Source organism: Aethalodelphis obliquidens, unplaced genomic scaffold (assembly GCF_003676395.1).
Source record: "Aethalodelphis obliquidens isolate GAN/ISIS:26980383/991018 unplaced genomic scaffold, ASM367639v1 scaffold13, whole genome shotgun sequence".
Classification (NCBI taxonomy): Eukaryota; Metazoa; Chordata; class Mammalia; order Artiodactyla; family Delphinidae; genus Aethalodelphis; species Aethalodelphis obliquidens.
The window spans coordinates 12,692,339-12,711,952 of NW_020837957.1; the positions used below are offsets into that span (position 1 = coordinate 12,692,339).

Genomic DNA, 19,614 nt, shown 5'->3' on the forward strand with positions numbered 1-19,614 from the left:
ACCAGACCATGGGGGAGATGTAAACAACTTAGCCATTAGTTTGAACCTGTGATTAATGTGTGCTAAATCATCAATTATGAAACTTATAAAGGTTTGGTTAGAATATCCAAGGTAATGAAGATATTCCTCTTCGTTATATTCCAGATGCTTTATTGTTTTATGTTTAGATTTACAGTCCACCTGGAATTGATATTTGTATGTGGTGTGAAGAAGGGGCCATATTTAATTTTTTCTTGTACAGATTCATAATCGTATTGGTACCATTTATGGAGAAGACTTTCCTTTGCCTACTGCTCCACAGTCAACCTTTGTCATAAATTAAGTGCCCATATATGATCTTCTTTCTAGACTCTATTCTATACCATTGGTCTGTCTGTCTGCTCTTGTGCTGACACCACAGTTTCTTAATTACGCTATTATAAGTTGATATTCATTAGAGTTAGTCGTTCCATGCTGTTCTTCTTCAAGAGTATCTTGGCTATTTTTGGAAGATGTTCTCCTTTAGTAATAGTGATGATAATTGTCTTATGTTCAGTGAATTTTATTTATTTTTAATATTCCAGTTAGTTTCAGAAATTCATTATAAGAGAGCATGAGATAACTTGTTTTGGGGCTAATAACGTTCATTTGAGTATTTCTTCTAAATTGATCCATATAGTCTTGGAAAAGTCCAGGTATTGTGCAATGGGGATATAGGTTAGGAGGCTTCAAAGAGAAATTGCTCATAGCAATACAAGCTTACCTCAGGAAACAAGAAAAATCTCAAATAAATAACCTAACATTACACCTAGAGCAACTAGAGAAAGAAGAACAAACAAAACCCAAAGTTAATGGAAGAGCAGAAATAAATGAAATAGAGACTAAAAAAACAGTAGAAAAGATCAACCAAACTAAAAGCTGGTTCTTTGAAAAGATAAACAAAATTGATAAATCTTTAGCCAGACTCATCAAGAAAAAAAGGGAGAGGGCTCAAATCAATAAAATTAGAAATGAAAAAGAAGTTACAACCGACACCACAGAAATACAAAGGGCCATAAGAGACTACTACAAGCAACCTATATGCCAATAAAATGGACAACCTAGAAGAAATGGACAAATTCTTAGAAAGATAAGAAATGGACAAATTCTTAGAAAGATACAATCTTCCAAGACTGTACCAGCAAGAAGTAGAAAACATTAACAGACCAGTTACAAGTACTGAAATTGGGCTTCCCTGGTGGTGCAGTGGTTGAGGGTCTGCCTGCCGATGCAGGGGACACGGGTTCGTGCCCCGGTCTGGGAAGATCCCACACGCCGCGGAGCGGCTGGGCCCGTGGGCCATGGCCACTGGGCCTGTGCGTCCAGAGCCTGTGCTCCGCAGCGGGAGAGGCCGCAGTGGTGGGAGGCCCGCATACCGCAAAAAACAAAAAAACCCCAGAAAAACCCAGAAAGTACTGAAATTGAATCAGATTAAAAAACTCTGCTCAAGGGCTTCCCTGGTGGCACAGTGGTTGAGAGTCTGCCTGCTGATGCAGAGGACACGGGTTCATGCCCCGGTCTGGGAGGATCCCACATGCCGCGGAGCGGCTGGGCCCGTGAGCCATGGCCGCTGAGCCTGCGCGTCCGGAGCCTGTGCTCTGCAACGGGAGCGGCCGCAACGGTGAGAGGCCCGTGTACTGCAAAAAAAGAAAAAAAAGAACTCTGCTCAAACAAAAGTCCAGGACCAGATGGCTTCACAGGGGAATTCTATCAAACATTTAGAGAAGAGTTAACAGCTGTCCTTCTGAAACTATTCCAAAAAATTTCAGAGGAAGGAACACTTCCAAACTCATTCTATAAAGCCACCATCACCCTGATATCAAAACCAGACAACAATACCATAAAGAAAGAAAATTACAGGCCAATATCACTTATGAACATAGATGCAAAAATCCTCAACAAAATTCTAGCACACTGAATCCAACAATACATTAAAAGGATCATACACCATATTCAAGTGGGATTTATCCCAGGGATGCAAGGATTTTTCAGTATCCACAAATCATTCAGTATGAGCTACCACATTAACAAAATGAAGAATAAAAACCATGTGATCATCTCAATAGATGCAGAAAAAGCTTTTGATAAAATTCAACATCCATTTATGATAGAAATTCTCCAGAAAATGGGCATAGAGAGAATCTACCTCAACATATTATAAAGGCCATATATGACAAATCCACAGCTGTTGAAAAGCTGAAAGCATTTCCTCTAAGATCAGGAACAAGACAAGGATGTCAACTCTCACCACTTCTGTTCAACATCATTTTGGAAGTCCTAGCCATGGCAATCAGAGAAGAAAAAGAAATGAATCCAAATTAGAAAAGAAGAAGTAAAACTGTCACTTGTTTGCAGATGACATGATAGCAGACATAGAAAATCCTGAAGATACTAGAGCTCATCAATGAATTTGTTAAAGTTGTAGTATACAAAAGTAATACACAGAAATCTGTTGCATTTCTATACACTAACAATGAAAGTTCGGAAAGAGAAATTAAGGAAACAGTCCCATTTACCATCACATCAAAAAGGATAAAATACCAGGAATAGACCTTTCTAAGGAGGCAACAGACCTGTACTCCAAAAACTATGAGACACTGATGAAAGAAACTGAAGATGACACAAACAGATGGAAAGATATCCATGTTCTTGGATTGGAAAAATCAATATTGTCAAAATAGCTATACTACCCAAGGCAATCTACAAATTCAGTGCAATCCTTATCATATTACCAATGGCATTTTTCACAGAACTAGAACAAAATTTTTAAAATTTTGTATGGAAACACAAAAGACCCTGAATAGCCAAAGCAATCTTTGAGAAAGAAAAGTGGAGCTGGAGAAATCAGGTTCCGTGACTTCAAACTATACTACAAAGCTACAGTAATCAAAACAGTGTGGTACTGGTACAAAAATAGAGATATATAGATCAATGGAACAGGATAGAAAGCCCAGAGATAAACCCACGCACTTATGGTCAATTAATCTATGACAGAGGAGGCAGGAATATGTAATGTACAAAAGACAGTTTCTTCTGTCTTTTAATAATAAGTGGTGCTGGGAAAACTGGACACCTACATGTAAAAGAATGAAATTAGAATATTCTCTAACACCATATAGAAAAATAAACTCAAAATGGATTAAAGACCTAAATGTAAGACCAGGTACTATAAAACTCTTAGAGGAAAACATAGGCAGAACACACTTTGACATAAATCACAGCAGTATCTTTGTGGATCCATCTCCTAGAGTAATGGAAGTAAAACCAAAAATAAATAAATGGGACCTAATTAAATTTAAAAGTTTTTGTGCAGTAAAGGGAACCATAAAAAAAAAAGACAATTTACAGAATGGAAGAAAAATATTTGCAAATGATGCGACTGACAAGGGATTAATCTCCAAAATATACAAACAGCTTATACAGCTCAATATCAAAAAACAAACAGTTCAATCAAAAAATGGGCAGAATGGGACTTCCCTGGTGGTCCAGTGGTTAAGAATCCACCTTGCAATGCAGGGGATGCCAGTTTGATCCCTGGTCAGGGAACTAAGATCGCACACGCTGCAGGGCAACTAGGCTTGCACGCCACACCTAGAGAGCCCGTGTGCCGCAACTACAGAGCCCATGCTCTCTGGAGCCCATGCACCACAACTACAGAGCCCACATGCTCTGGAGCCCGCATGCCACAACTAGAGAGAAGCCTGTGCACTGCAATGAAGAACCTGCATGCTGCAATGAAATATCCTGCATGCCACAACTAACACCCAACACAGACTAAATAAATAAATAAATATATTTTTTAAAAATGGACAGAAGATCTAAAAAGACATTTTCTCAAAGAAGACATACAGATGGCCAAAAAGCACGTGAACATTGCTAATTACATTGCTAATTAGAGAAATGGAAATCAAAACTTCAGTGAGGTATCACCTCACACCAGTCAGAATGGCCATGATTGAAAGTCTACAAATAATAAATGCTGGAGAGGGTGTGGAGGAAAGGGAACCCTCCTACACAGTTGGTGGGAATGTGAATTGGTACAGCCGCTATGGAGAACAGTATGGTGGTTCCTTAAAAAACTAAAAATAGAGCTACCATATGATCCTGCAATCCCACTACTAGGCATATATCTGGAGAAAAACAATTCAAAAAAGATACATGCACCAAGGGACTTCCCTGGTGGCACAGTGGTTAAGAATCCACCTGCCAGTGCAGAGGACATGGGTTCGAGCCCTGGTCTGGGAAGATCCCACATGCCGCAGAGCAACTAAGCCTGTGCGCCACAACTACTGAGCCTGTGCTCTAGAGCCTGCAAGCCACAACTACTGAAGCCCGCGCACCTAGAGCCCGTGCTCTGCAACAAGATAAACCACTGCAATGAGAAGCCCATGCACCGCAACAGAGTTACCCCTACTCGCTGCAGCTAGAGAGAGCCCACGTGCAGCAGTGAAGACCCAATGCAGCCAAAAATAAATAAATAAATATTTTAAAGAAAAAAAAAAAACAGTAGCCAAGACATGGAAGCAACCTAAGTGTCCATTGACAGATGAATGGATAAAGAAGATGTCATGTATACACACGCATACACACACACACACACACACACACACACACGCAATGGAATATTAGCCATAAAAAAGAATGAAATTACGCCATTTGCGACATGGTTGGACCTAGAGATTATCAAGATAAGTGAAGTAAGCAAGACAGAGAAAGAGAAATACCATATGATATCGCTTATGTGGAATCCAAAGAATGACACAATGAACTTATTTACAAAACAGAAATGGACTCACAAACATAGAAAACAAACTTGTGGTTACTAAGTGGGAGAGGGAGAGGGATAAATTAGGAGTTTGGGATTAAAATATACACATTAATATATATAAAATAGAAAACCAGCAAGGGCCTACTTATAATAGCACACGGAACTATACTCAATATCTTGTAATAACCTATAATGGAAGAGAATGTAAAAAAAGAATATGTATTACATATTATTTAATCTTTATATATTCTTGATATATTTATATATATGTAAAACTGAATCACTTTGCTGTATACTTGAAACTAGTACAACATTATAAATCAACTATATTTCAATAAAAATAACAAAACAGCTCTATATCAAGCATATTACATCATAATTGTAATATCCTAAAACTCCTTGTCAGTATTGGTAAATTAGTCCATTCACAAACATTCCTCATTTCCCCAGGTTTAGTACCAGTGTTTGGCTTTGGAGATGGTATGATTTGATTTTCAAAAAATTTATTTATAAAATTTAGAATGTTGATGTTGCTTTATTTTGAAAAACTATAATTAGTTTGGACCACTGGAATTATGAAAATTGTTTTACTTGCATAAACAGGAACCGATGAGGGAAATTTATGTTCTATAACTATCTGGGAGGTTTGGATTCAGTTTTTCAAGTATCATCCATTTATCAGTGTCTTTTCTGCCTTTTAAAATTAATCTTAGTCTCTTAGTGCTGTTCAGTATTGAATTGTATCTCCTGTTGCTACTGTGGGTTAAGCTGGACACAAAGCGTTTTATATAGAAATGAAAGTTGGGTACAGTGAGGTGAACTCTTCTCACTGTCAGACTCACAGGAGACTAGTGCATTAGGCTTATCATGATGGGTCAGTAATTTGTAATCATTGTCTAGGCTGTTATCCTGCCGAGGTTGATAAATAAAAATGTATGGGAAATGTAAGTGTAGAATGTTCAAGAGGAAAACCCATTAATGTGTTAAATATTTATGGTGTCCACATTTGGATTTTTATCTTAATAGATTACTGCAGCTGAATCAAAGATAACAAATTTAATATACCTAAAACATACCTTGGAACTCGTGGATCCTTTAAAGGTAATTTTTATGTGTATATGTTGTTTAAAACATGTCTAGCATCAGGTTTTTAAACTTTTTGTTTTGAAAAAATTTCAAACAGTAAGTTGCAAGAATAGTATAATGAATTCTCATATTCTCTCTCTTTCCACACACAGCACACACACATATTATTGTCCTTATTATTACCTTACTGAACCATTTGAGAATAAGTTGCAGTACCTAAATACTAAAGTGCATATCTCCTAAGAAAAAAGATGTTCTCTTGCATAACCACAATATGATTTAAAAATTCAGGATATTTAACATTGGTAAAATACTATTAAGTTGACCCTTGAACAACATGGGGGTCAGGAACACCAACCCTGCGTGTAGTGGAAATTCTGCATATAACTTATTGTTGGCCCTTTGAATATTCAGTTCCTCCACATCCACAGTTCCTCTGTATCTGCAGTTCCATATCTGCAGATTCAACTAACTGCAGATCACGTAGTATTGTGGTATTTATTGTACTATTGAAAAAAATCCACCCATAACTGGACCCTCACAGTTCAAACCCATGTTGTTCAAGGATCAACTGCATATTATATATAGCCTATATTCACATTTTTTCAGTTGTCCTAATACTGTTCTTTATGGTATTTTTGTTTTTCCTGGTACATGATCCAGTCAAGGACCATGCATTGTATTTAATGTCAAGTTTCTTTACACTTTTTTTTTTTTTTTGCGGTATGTGGGCCTCTCACTGTTGTGGCCTCTCCCGTTGCGGAGCACAGGCTCCGGACGCGCAGGCTCAGTGACCATGGCTCACGGGCCCAGCCGCTCCGTGGCATGTGGGATCTTCCCGGACTGGGGCACGAACCCATGTCCCCTGCATCGGCAGGCGGATTGTCAACCACTGTGCCACCAGGGAAGCCCCTTTACACTTTTTTAAAGTGAAAAGTTTCTCAGCCTTTCTTTGCCTTTTGTGATATTGACATCTTGAAGAGTAAGGGTCAGTTTTTTTTTTAAATATCTTTATTGGAATATAATTGCTTTCCAGTGTTGTGTTAGCTTCTGTTGTGCAACAAAGTGAGTCAGCTATAAGTGTACATATATCCCCATACCCCCTCCCTCTTGTGCCTCCCTCCCACTCTCCCTATCTCACCCCTCTAGATGGTCACAAAGCATCGAGCTGATCTCCCTGTGCTATGCAGCAGCTTCCCACTAGCCATCCATTATATACATTTGGTAGTGTATATATGTCAGTGATACTCCCTCTCTTCGTCTCAGCTTCCCCTTCCCCCTCTCTGTCCTCAAGTCCATTCTCTACATTTGCACCTTTATTCCTGCCCTGCCTCTAGTTTCATCAGTACCATTTATTTAGATCCCATATATGTGTGTTAGCATACGATATTTCTTGTTTTCTTACTAACTTGCTTCACTCTGTATGACACTCTAGGTCCATCCACCTCAGTACACATAACTCAATTTTGCTCCTTTTTATGGCTGAGTAATATTCCATTGTGTATATGTGCCACATCATCTTTATCCATTCATGTGTTGATGGACATTTAGCTTGCTTCCATGTCCTGGCAATTGTAAACAATGCTGCAGTGAACATTGTGGTACGTGTATCTTTTTGAATTATGGTTTTCTCAGGGTATATGCCCAGTAGTGGGATTTCTGGGTCATATGGTAATTCTATTTTTAGCTTTCTAAGGGACCTCCATATTGTCCTCCATAGTGGCTGTATCAATTTACATTCCCACCAACAGTGTAGGAGGAAACCTTTTTCTCCACACCCTCTCTAGCATTTATTGTTTGTACATTTTTTGATGATGACCATTGTGACCAGTGTGAAGAGATACCTCATTGTGGTTGTTTGCACTTCTCTAGTGATTAGTGATGTTGAGCATCTTTTCATGTGTTTCTTGGCAATCTGTATGTCTTCTTTGGAGAAATGTCTATTTAGTCTTCTGCTCATTTTTGGATTGGGTTCTTTCTTTTTCTGACATTGAGCTACAGAGCTGCTTGTATATTTTGGAGATTAATCCTTTGTCACTTGCTTCATCTGCAAATATTTTCTCCCATTCTGAGGGTTATCTTTTCATCTTGTTATGGTTTCCTTTGCTGTGCAAAGCTTGAAGTTTAATTAGGTCCCATTTGTTTACTTTTGATTTTATTTCCATTACTCCAGGAGGTGGGTCAAGAAAGATCTTGCTGTGATTTATGTCATAGAGTGTTCTGCCTATGTTTTCCTCTAAGAGTTTTATAGTGTCTGGCCTTACATTTAGGTCTTTAATCCATTTTGAGTTTTTTTTTGTGTATGGTGTTAGGGAGTGTTCTAATTTCATTCTTTTACATGTAGCTGTCCACTTTTCCTAGCACCACTTATTGAAGAGCCTATCTTTTCTACATTGTATTTTCTTGCCTCCTTTGCCAAAGATAAGGTGACTGTATGTCCGTGGGTTTACCTCAGGGCTTTTGGTCCTGTTCCATTGATCTATATTTCTGTTTCGTGCCAGTACCATACTGTCTTGATTACTATAGCTTTGTAGTATATCTGAAGTCAAGGAGACTGATTCCTACAGTTCCATTTTTCTTCCTCAGTATTGCTTTGGCTATTCAAGGTCTTTTGTGTTTCCATACAAATTGTCAAATTTTTTGTTCTAGTTCTGTGAAAAATGCCATTGGTAATTTGACAGGGATTGCACTGAATCTGTAGATGCTTTGGGTAGTATAGTCACTTTCACAATATTGATTCTTCCAATCCAAGAACATGGTATATCTTTCCATCTGTTTGTATCATCTTTGATTTCATTCATCAGTGTCATATAGTTTTCTACATACAAGTCTTTGGCCTCCTTAGGTAAGTTTATTCCTAGGTATTTTATTCTTTTTGTTGCAATGGTAAATGGGAGTGTTTCCTTGATTTCTCTTTCTGATTTTTTGTTGTTAGTGTATAGGAATGCAAGAGGTTTCTGTGCATTAATTTTGTATCCTGCTACTTTACCAAATTCATTGATTAGCTATAGTAGTTTTCTGGTGGCATCTTTAGGATTTTCTATGTATAGTATCATGTCATCTGTAAACAGTGACAGTTTTACTTCTTTTTATCCTATTTGGATTCATTTCATTTTTTTTTCTTCTCTGATTGTTGTGGCTAAAACTTCCAAAACTATGTTGAATAATAGTGGTGAGAGTGGGCAACCTTGTCTTGTTCCTGATCTTAGAGGAAATGCTTTCAGTTTTTCACCATTGAGAATGATGTTGGCTGTAGGTTTGTCATATATGGCTTTTATCATGTTGAGGTAGGTTCCCTCTATGCCCACTTTCTGGAGAGTTTTTATCGTAAATGGGTGCTGAATGTTGTCAAAAGCTTTTCCTGCATCTATTGAGATTATCATACGGTTTTTAATACTTCAGTTTCTTAATATGGTATATCACATTGATTGATTTGCATATACTGAATATATATTGCATATATCCCTTGCATTCCAGGGATAAACCCCACTTGATCATGGTGTATGATCCTTTTAATGTGCTGTTGGATTCTGTTTGCTAGCATTTTGTTGAGGATTTTTGCATCTATGTTCCTCAGTGATATTGGCCTGTAGTTTTCTCTTTTTGTGACATCTTTTTCTGGTTTTGGTATCAGGGTGATGGTGGCCTCGTAGAATGAGTTTGGGAGTGTTCCTCCCTCTGCTATATTTTGGAAGAGTTTGAGAGGGATACGTGTTAGCTCTTCTCTAAATGTTTGATAGAATTTGCCTGTGAAGCCATCTGGTCCTGGACTTTTGTTTGTTGGAAGATTTTTAATCACAGTTTCAATTTCAGTGCTTGTGATTGGCTTGTTCATGTTTTCTATTTCTTCCTGGTTCAGTCTTGAAAGTTTGTGCATTTCTAAGAATTTGTCCATTTCTTCCAGGTTGTCCCATTTATTGACATATAGTTTCTTGTAGTAGTCTCTCATGATCCTTTGTATTTCTGCAGTTTCAGTTGTTACTTCTCCTTTTTCATTTCTAATTCTGTTGATTTGAGTCTTCTCCCTTTTTTTCCTGATGAGTCTGGCTAATGGTTTATCAATTTTGGTTATCTTCTCCCAGAACCGGCTTTTATTTTTATTGGTCTTTGCTATTGTTTCCTTCATTTCTTTTTCATTTATTTCTATTCTGATCTTTATGATTTCTTTCCTTCTGCTAACTTTGAGTTTTTTTGGTTCTTCTTTCTCTAATTGCTTTAGGTGTAAGGTTAGGTTGTTTGTTTGAGATTTTTCTTGTTTCTTGAGGTAGGATTGTATTGCTATAAACTTCCCTCTTAGAACAGCTTTTGCTGCATCCCATTGGTTTTGGGTCGTCATGTTTTCATTGTCATTTGTTTCCAGGTATTTTTTGTTTTTGATTTCTTCAGTGATCTCTTGGTCGTTTAGTAACATATTGCTTAGCCTCCATGTCTTTGTATTTTTTACAGATTTTTTCCCTGTAATTGATATCTAGTCTCATAGTGTTGTGGTTGGAAAAGATACTTGATACGATTTCAATTTTCTTAAATTTACCAAGGCTTGATTTGTGACCCAAGATACGGTTTATCCTGGAGAATGTTCCATGAGCACTTGAGAAGAAAGTGTATTCTATTGTGTTTGGATGGAATGTCCTATAAATATCAATTAAGTCCATCTTGTTTAATGTGTCATTTAAAGCTTTTTTTTCCTTATTTATTTTCTGTTTGGATGATCTGTCCATTGGTGAAAGTGGGGTGTTAAAGTCACCTACTATGATTGTGTTACTGTTGATTTCCCCTTTTATGGCTGTTAGCATTTGCTTTATGTATCAAGGTGCTCCTATGTTGGGTTCTTAGATATTTGCAATTGTTAAATCTTCTTCTTGGATTGGTCCCTTGATCATTATGTAGTGTCCTTCCTTGTCTCTTGTAATAGTCTTTATTTTAAAGTTTATTTTGTCTGATATGAGTATTGCTACTCCAGCTATCTTTTGATTTCCATTTTCATGGAATATCTTTTTTCCATCCCTTTACTTTCAGTTTGTATGTGTCCCTTGTTCTGAAGTGTGTCTCTTGTAGACAGCATATATATGGGTCTCGTTTTTGTATCCTTTCAGCAAGTCTGGGTCCTTTGGTTGAGGCATTTAATCCATTTACATTTAAGGTAATTATTGAAATGTTTGTTCCTAGTACCATTATCTTAATTGTTCTGGGTTTGTTTTTGTAAGTCATTTCCTCCTCTTGTGTTTCTTGCCTAGAGAAGTTCCTTTAGCATTTGTTGTAAAGCTGGTTTGGTGTTGCTGAATTCTCTTAACTTGCTTGTCTGTAAAGCTTTTGATTTCTCCATCGATTCTGAATGTGATCCTTGCTGGGTAGAGTAATCTTGGTTGTAGGTTTTTCCCTTTCACCACTTTAAATATATCTTCCCACTGCCTTCTGGTCTGTAGAGTTTCTGCTGAAATATCAGCTGTTAATCTTATGAGGATTCCCTTGTATGTTTTTTGTTGCTTTTCCCTTGTTGCTTTTAATATTTTTTCTTTGTGTTTAATTTTTGTTAGCTCGATTAATATGTGTCTCGGCATGTTTCTCCTTGGGTTTATCCTGTATGGGACTCTCTGTGCTTCCTGTACTTGGGTGGCTATTTCCTGTCCCATGTTGGGGAATTTTTCAACTATAATCTCTTCAAATATTTTCAGCCCCATTTCTTTTTTCTTCTTCTTCTGGGACGCCTATAATTTGAATGTTGGTGTGCTTAATGTTGTCCCAGAGGTCTTGGAGACTGTCCTCCATTCTCTTCATTCTTTTTTCTTTACTCTGCTCTGTGACATTTATTTCCACCATTTTATCTTCCAGCTCTCTAGTCCGTTCTTCTCCCTCAGTTATTCTGTTATTGATTCCTTCTAGAGTGTATTTTATTTCAGTTTTTGTGTTGTTCATTAATGTTTGTTTGCTCTTTAGTTCTTCTAGGTCCTTGTTAAACATTTCTTGTATTTTCTGTCTTCTATTTTCAAGATTTTGGATCATGTTTACTATCATTACTCTGAATTCTTTTTCAGTTAGTTTGCCTATTTCCCCTTCATTTACTTGGTCTTGTGCATATTTATCTTGCTCCTTTGTCTGTAATATATTTCTCTGTCTTCTTATTTTGTCTATTATACAGTATTTAAGGTCTCTTTTCCCTAGGCTACAGGGTCACAGTTCCTCTTATTTCTGTTCTCTGCCCCCAGTGGTGGTGTTGGTCCAGTGTCTTGTGTAGGCTTCCTGATGGGAGGGACTGGTGCTTGCATTCTAGTGGGTGGAGCTGAGTCTTTTCCCTCTGATGAGCAGGGCCACGTCAGATGATTTGTTTTGGGCTGTCTGTTAGCTTAGTATGACTTGATGTAGTCTGTGTGCTGATGGGTGGGTTTGTGTTCCTGTCTTGTTTGTTGTTTGGTATGACATGTCCAGTGCTGGGAGCTGCTGGCACTTGGGTGGACCTGGGTCTTGGATTCAGATAGAGGCCTCAGTGAGAGCTCTTGGCAGTTAATCTTCCCTGGGACCGGGAATTCTCTCATGGTCCAGCATCCTGGACTCGGTGCTGCTACTCCAGAGCCTCAGGCCCATCTTCTGGTCGAGGAACCAGGACACTGCAAGTCTCTCATCCTGGCAATAAAGGGGATAAAAAGAAAAAAAGACTAACAAAACCCCAGACAAATGGTAAAAAGTAAAATCAAACAAATGGAAACAGAAACAAGGAAACATGCCGCACACACAGAAAAGAAACAAAATAAATAGAAAACAAAAAACAAAATAAAAGAACCAAATAAATCAAATAGCAAGAGAACAACCAGACAAACAGAAGAACCAAAGAATGAAATCAAACAATTAAGAGGAAAGCTGACAAAAACCCAAAACCAAAAAATAAAACCAAAGCAGAATTCTAACGGAAGAATGAAGCAAAGAAACAAAACAAGCTGACAAAAATGATGTAAAAAAAAAATGAAAAAGAGAAAAGGGAAAAAAGAACAACAGAAAAGTAATGTAGAAATAAAAATATATTTTAACAAATAGAAAATGTATTAAAGAAAAAAAGGCAAACAGAACCCTGGAGAAATTGTAAAAACAAAATCAAACAAACAAAAACAGAAACAAGAAAACACACACACGTGCAAGAAACAAAACAGAGCCAAATAAAACAAAAATCAAGAGAACAACCAGAAAAATACAAGAACTCAAAAATGAAATCAAACAATTAGGATTAAAACTAACATAAACACATAACCTAAAAACAAAAACAAAACAGTGTGCCAATGAAGAATAAAGCAAGGAAACAGAATAAACTGATAAAAACGATTTAAAAATAATAAAAAGGGAAAAAACAGGCAACAGAAAAGCAAAGTAGAAATGGAAATATAAAAAAAAGAAAAACAGAAAAATATATTAAAGAAAAGAGGAAGAAAAAAATAAGGGAAAAGAACACAGAACAACATAAAAGCAAAGTAAAAATAGAAATGTATAAAAAAATAAAAATATTTTATAAACCATGGAGATCCCAGAAGACTGAATTTAAAAAAAAAAACTAAAACAACAACAAACAAAATGAAAGAAAGAAAAAAAAGCTAGAGCCAACAACAGAATGAATCAAAATGTAATAAAATTAATAGTAATAATTATGTTTCCCTGGAGTCTCCGCTGTTAGTGTCCTTACATGCCGTGAGCCGCAGCTCACCTCCGCCTCCCCAAGAGGCCCTCCTCTGCCTCTGGGCTGGTCTCTGGACCTGGTGTGTGCCCTGTGGGGACCACTCAGTCTCTGATCTGGCCCAGTTCCTGCGTGTGCTTGCCCCCAAAGTCCACAGCTGCCAGAGCTAGACCGTTTTCATTTGTGGGAACACTCATTGTCTACTCAGATATTCCATAAAAACAGGGTCTTCCTAGCTGATTGTGGGGGTTTGATCTGCAGCTTGTACAGCTGATGGAAAGATTTTAGATCTTCTTCTTTAGTCACCCCATCCCTGGGATTCAGCTTTGGTTTTATCCCCACCTCTGCATGTGGTCCACCCACAGGAGTCTGGTCCTGAGGCTGCCTTGGAGCTCTTGGTCTGCCCCTGTGAGGACTAGGTGCAGAGGTGGTATGACTGCTTGGATCACGAGAGCCCTGGCGGTGCCAAATGTGCAGGGAAACCAGCGGCCACAGGTGCCGGGTCAGTTGTTTAATAAGATATTCCTCAGTTTGCGTGATTGTTTCCTCATGATTAAATTCTGCTTACCCATATTTGGCAATAATACTCTATGAGCAATGTTGTATCTTTCTCAGTGTATTACATCAGGAGGCACATGATGTCATTTTTCTTTCCCTTCTTGGTGATAATAACTTTGATTAATTACTTCACTATAAATTTATAAGTAATCTGTGGAGAGATACCGTGAGACTGTGTAAATATACTGTTTCTTGTCAAACTTTCACCCATTGATTTTGTTAGTTATTAATGACTTTTACCTGAAGTAACTCCAATGGTTACAGAATGGTGATTTTTTTTCATCTATTTTTAAATAGTTGGGGGAGAAAAGGAGCATGTAATGATATAAATTTTTTGATTTGAAAAAGGGACAGGAAATATGTCATAATACTTAAGAGTATTTATCTTTGGAAGGGTGGTAGAATAATGAGTGATTTAAATGTTTTTCTTTATGCTCTTATGCATTTCTAGTTTTTATTGGTATGTAAGTATTATTTTTCTATTAATAAGCAAAAAAGTTATTGCCATTGCCTCATAACAAAACTAAAATAGGAGGTAAAAGTCAGGTTACCTATGTTTTCTCTCTTTTCTGTTTATTCAAATAGTGATCACTCATAGTTTCAATTAAGCAAAATAAAATCCCTACTTTTGCCGTATAAGAATGGATAAGTTGCTCTATTTACAAATATACAAAACACTTTCTTAGTTTAATGTATTAATACATTTAACCCAAATTTTGGAGTTATATGTAGAGTACTCTGAATGTACAATGATAACTGTTTAACTGCATTAATAAGTAGTTAATTAAACTAGTTAAACTACATTAATAAGTAGTTTAATGTTAATGTTAGTTGGGCAGCAAGAAAAATAAAAGTCATAGTAGTAAAGCAGTGGATGCCACTGTTTAGCCATGTGCTCTTTATCTGAAAAATGGTCCAGATACAATCTGTCTTCACCTGCATACCTAAAATTTCTGTTATGAGTATATAAATGAGAAGATGAAGCAAGAAAATACTTGGTAAAATGTAAAGTACCAAACAAGTCTAAAATGCTTTGTTTGAATAATGTCATAATTTATTATCCTTAATTATCTTTTTCTTTATTCTTTAATAGATTACTCTGAAGAACTGTAACACACCTTTATTAAGAGCTTACTATGGTTCCTTGGAAGATAAGAGGTCTTTGTCATTCAACTGTTAATAAAACAGCAGATTATTTCTTTCTTCCTGATCATAACTGATTTTAAGAACTCTAATTATATTCTATAGAACAATTAATTGAGCTTTGGTTAACAGAAATTTTAAACTGTTCATTAAAAATGTATTTATATATTATATTTTATAAATACCAATAAATAGGGTAACAGCACATTGAGGGTTTGTGTTAATGGACAATTATAATAGCATTAAAAGTTGAAATCATACAAAATTTTAATATTTCTTTTTCTTTTTAACTATTCTCCATGGAAGGACTTGCAAATATAAAAATACATTATTCTTTTGTGTTAAATCATGAAGGACTTAATGTAACCAAAGAATAGTCTATATGAATACTGAATAAGATCTAATTACAGTTTAATTTTAGTATTGCTTTTAGCAGTGGCACCTTGGTTCTTGAACAAAATGGCTTGTGATACTTAAAAGCTGTTATTTTATTGATTCAAGATGCACACCTTATGTGAGGTCACAAAATGAGGTTAATAAAACCGAATTATTACAGATAAATACAGAACAGAATACTGTAAAATAAAAGGTTAGGAAAATAGGTGTTACCAGACTTCTGGTCTGCATGATCACTGCACTTAGACACTGATGATTGAAAGGTTCCTGTTATACTGTCTCATAATATGCTTAATCTCCCTTGCACCAACTGAGGGCAAGGACCATATGTTAATCCTTCTTTGAATCCCTGCACCTAACACAGTGATTGCTACATGGTATAAGTAAATGTTTATTGAGTCAATGAGCATGAAGCCAGAATTTTTATAAAGTGCTTCAAGGATATATTTTATATTCACAGACACAGTTGATATGTGTAATTTGGGAGATCTGTTTATCATCAGTTGTAGGATTGTTTTTGGTGGTCTCATGTTATTTTAGGAGAGTAGTTATGACTGATGAAATAGTTTACAATTGATGTAGTCACAGTCCTAATTTATGTAATTTTATATATATTGTTTATTTGCAAAATAATTTTCAGCAATAATTTTAAGAAAATATGTTATTTGCTATCGTTAACTGTTGTTCAAATTATCAATTAACATAACTGTTTGACTTATTGCCTATAATGTTCTTTTTTAGGTTTGTAATCATACTTGACAAGATTAAAACAGTAATTAATGATGATGCAAGATACATGAAAGGATGCCTGAACATGAGGACTCAGAAGTGCTATGCAGTGAGGTCTAACATAAATGAATTTCTTGACATAGCCAGAAGAACATATACAGAGATTGTAGATGACATAGCAGGTAATGTAATTACTTGAACATATTTATTCTGTTTTTTAGAAATTAAACAAAATTTTTTAGGACATGTTTTTTTGCTGATTATATTAACGATGCATATTTTAAATTTATTTTTTGTTACCAAAACAAATAACAGATAATGTTAACAGATATTATCATTTAAGGAGCCTTAAAAAAAAAAAGATCTCACAGTGTTATAATGTGTCCCTTCTTTTCTACAAACTTAAATTTAGAGTTCCTTCAAATTTAAATATAGGGTTACATGAAGGCTAGGAGAGTAGTTTACCTTCATACAATGTTGAGTATAAATTGCATGAAAAATACTGGCTATCAGTGCTAAAGGGTTTCATTGGAGGAAGAGATATCATTTTTGTCTAGAAGAGGTAGCATTTCAGCTAGTACAGTAATTCATTTTGTGAATTTACTAATCTCCTAGTTAATATAGACACTGTCCTAGGTACTGAGAATACATAGTGAACAGAACAAAGTCCCTGTCCTCATGGAGCTATAATAGTAGTAGAGACAGATAATAAACATACACACATATGTATGTGTGTGTATATATATATATGGATATATATATATATCCATATTGATATATAAAGTACATCAATCATATATAGTACATAATTTCACATGGATTTAAGATATATGAAGAAAAAAATAGTAGGTCAGAGGGGTCAGAGTGTGACTGGGTGTGGAGGCACAGAGGATGGGAATATTTTTAGTAGAATAGCCTAAAAAGGAATTCTGCCCTCTGGCAGTGGTACATACTGAAGCACAATGGCCTGAGGAAACCTTAAGGAAATTTGTTAGGATGGTATAGGGCATTTCCTTACAGAGCTACTAAGAGATAAGGTCAGAAATGTAGACTGGGGATCAGAATTTAGTTTTCGAAGGCCAGATTGGAGATGTTTCCCAAGGAGAATGAAGAGGCACTGAGATGTTTTTGCTCTATGGAGTGAAATTGATCAAGAAGATATGTTGAATGAATTTGAGTGGCGCAATGGAAAGAGGAACTATTTTAAGCTATTACAAGTTAACAAAGCATTATTTAGGGTGTATATGAGAAGAGAGAGATGCAGAGGTTGAAGGAAGAATTGATAAGAATTAATCATTGAACTCAAAATGGATTAAAGACCTAAATGTAAGGCCAGACACTATAAAACTCTTACAGGAAAACATAGGCAGAACACTCTTTGACATAAATCACAGCAAGATCTTTTTTGACTCACCTCTTAGAGTAATGAAAATAAAAACAAAACCAAATGGGACCTAATGAAACTTAAAAGCCTTTGCATAGCAAAGGAAACAAAAAACAAGATGAAAAGACAACCCTCAGAATGTGAGAAAATATTTGCAAATGAAGCAATTGACAAAGGTTTAATCTCCAAAATATACAAGCAGCTCATGCCACTCAATATCAAAGAAACGAACAACCCAAACAAAAAATGGGCAGAAGACCTAAACAGACATTTCTCCAGGAAAACATACAGATGGCCAAGAGACACATGAAAAGATGCTCAGCGTCACTAATTATTAGAGAACTGTGAATCAAAACTACAATGAGGGGCTTCCCTGGTGGCGCAGTGGTTGAGAGTCCACCTGCCGATGCAGGGGACACGGGTTCGTGCCCTGGTCTGGGAAGATCCCACGTGCCGCGGAGCGGCTGGGCCCATGAGCCATGGCTGCTGAGCCTGCGCGTCCGGAGCCTGTGCTCTGCAACGGGAGAGGCCACAACAGTGAGAGGCCCGCGTACTGCAAAAAAAAAAAAAAAAAAAACTACAATGAGATCACCTCACACAGGTCAGAATGGCCATCACCAAAAAATCTATAAAAAATAAATGCTGGAGAGGGTGTGGAGAAAAGGGAACCCTCTTGCACTGTTGGTGGGAATGTAAATTGATACAGCCACTATGGAAAACAGTATGGCTGTTGCTTAAAAAATGAAAAATAGAGCTACTGTATGACCCAGCAATCCCACTATAGGGCATATACCCAGAGAAACAATAATTCAAAAAGACACATGCACCCCAATGTTCACTGCAGCACTATTTACAATAGCAAGGACATGGAAGCAGCCGAAATGTCCATCAACAGAGGAATGGGTGAAGAAGGTGTGGTCCATATATACAACAGAATATTACTCCGCCATAAAAAGGAACAAAATTGGGTCATTTGTAGAGATGTGGTTGGACCTAGAGTGGAGTAAGTCAGAAAGAGAAACAAATACTGTATATTAATGCATATACATAGAATCTAGAAAATGGTATAGATGATTTTATTTGCAAAGCAGAAATAGAGACACTGATGTAGAGAACAAACGTAGGGATACCAAGAGGGAGAGTGGGGGTGGTGGGATGATTAGTAGATTGGGATTGACACTATACACTATTGATACTATATGTAAAATAGATAATTAATGAGAACATACTGTGTAGCACAGGGAACTCTACTTAATGCACTGTGGTGACCTAAATGGGAAGGAAATCCAAAAAAGGGGATATATGTGTATGTATAGCTGATTCATTTTGCTGTACAGTAGAAACTTACACAACATTGTAAAGCAACTGTACTACAATAAAAATTAACTTAAAAAAATATTGGGAGGGAGAATGGGCTACAGTGAGAGCTGGCTGTCTCTCTGTTTTCCAATCTGCCAAGCAGCCAGGCCTGGCTGGTTGAAATGTGGCTCATTCCTCCTCATCCCATCAGAGCTTCTTTACCAACAGCAGCTGCCTTCCACTTACTCACGCCCAGTCATCTAGGGATTGTCTCTCTTTGGAATTCCATTCATTTAGACTTGTGTCTGGATCTCTTTCAGTATCTTTTATGACAGAAGATTTCTAAATTTATTGTTTTCTCATGGTTACAGTGGCACTGATGGTTTTTTGTGACTTTTTAATATCCTAGCTGAAAGTGGAACCTTCTATAATTTCTTTGATTTTCTGGTTTTGTTTTTATTGGCCTTTTTTTTAAAAAAAAAACTAGTTTTTTACTTTTTTAACTTTTTTAAACTTTTTTACTTTTTAGTAAGCTATTTATTTTTATTCTAGGACCAGGTCCTTCTCAGTTAATTTGGA

The 19,614-nt window shown here is 36.5% G+C and overlaps 1 protein-coding gene across 1 annotated transcript in view; it reads left to right on the forward strand.

Annotated features, from left to right (window-relative positions):
• Window positions 1-19,614, forward strand: part of MSH4 (mutS homolog 4) — a 97,603-nt gene that overhangs the window by 39,130 nt on the left and 38,859 nt on the right. The window contains exons 9-11 of the mRNA XM_027114100.1: window positions 5,813-5,887; window positions 15,178-15,242; window positions 16,365-16,534. Coding sequence (XP_026969901.1) covers window positions 5,813-5,887; window positions 15,178-15,242; window positions 16,365-16,534 — 310 coding nt within the window. The remainder of the gene's footprint in view (window positions 1-5,812; window positions 5,888-15,177; window positions 15,243-16,364; window positions 16,535-19,614) is intronic.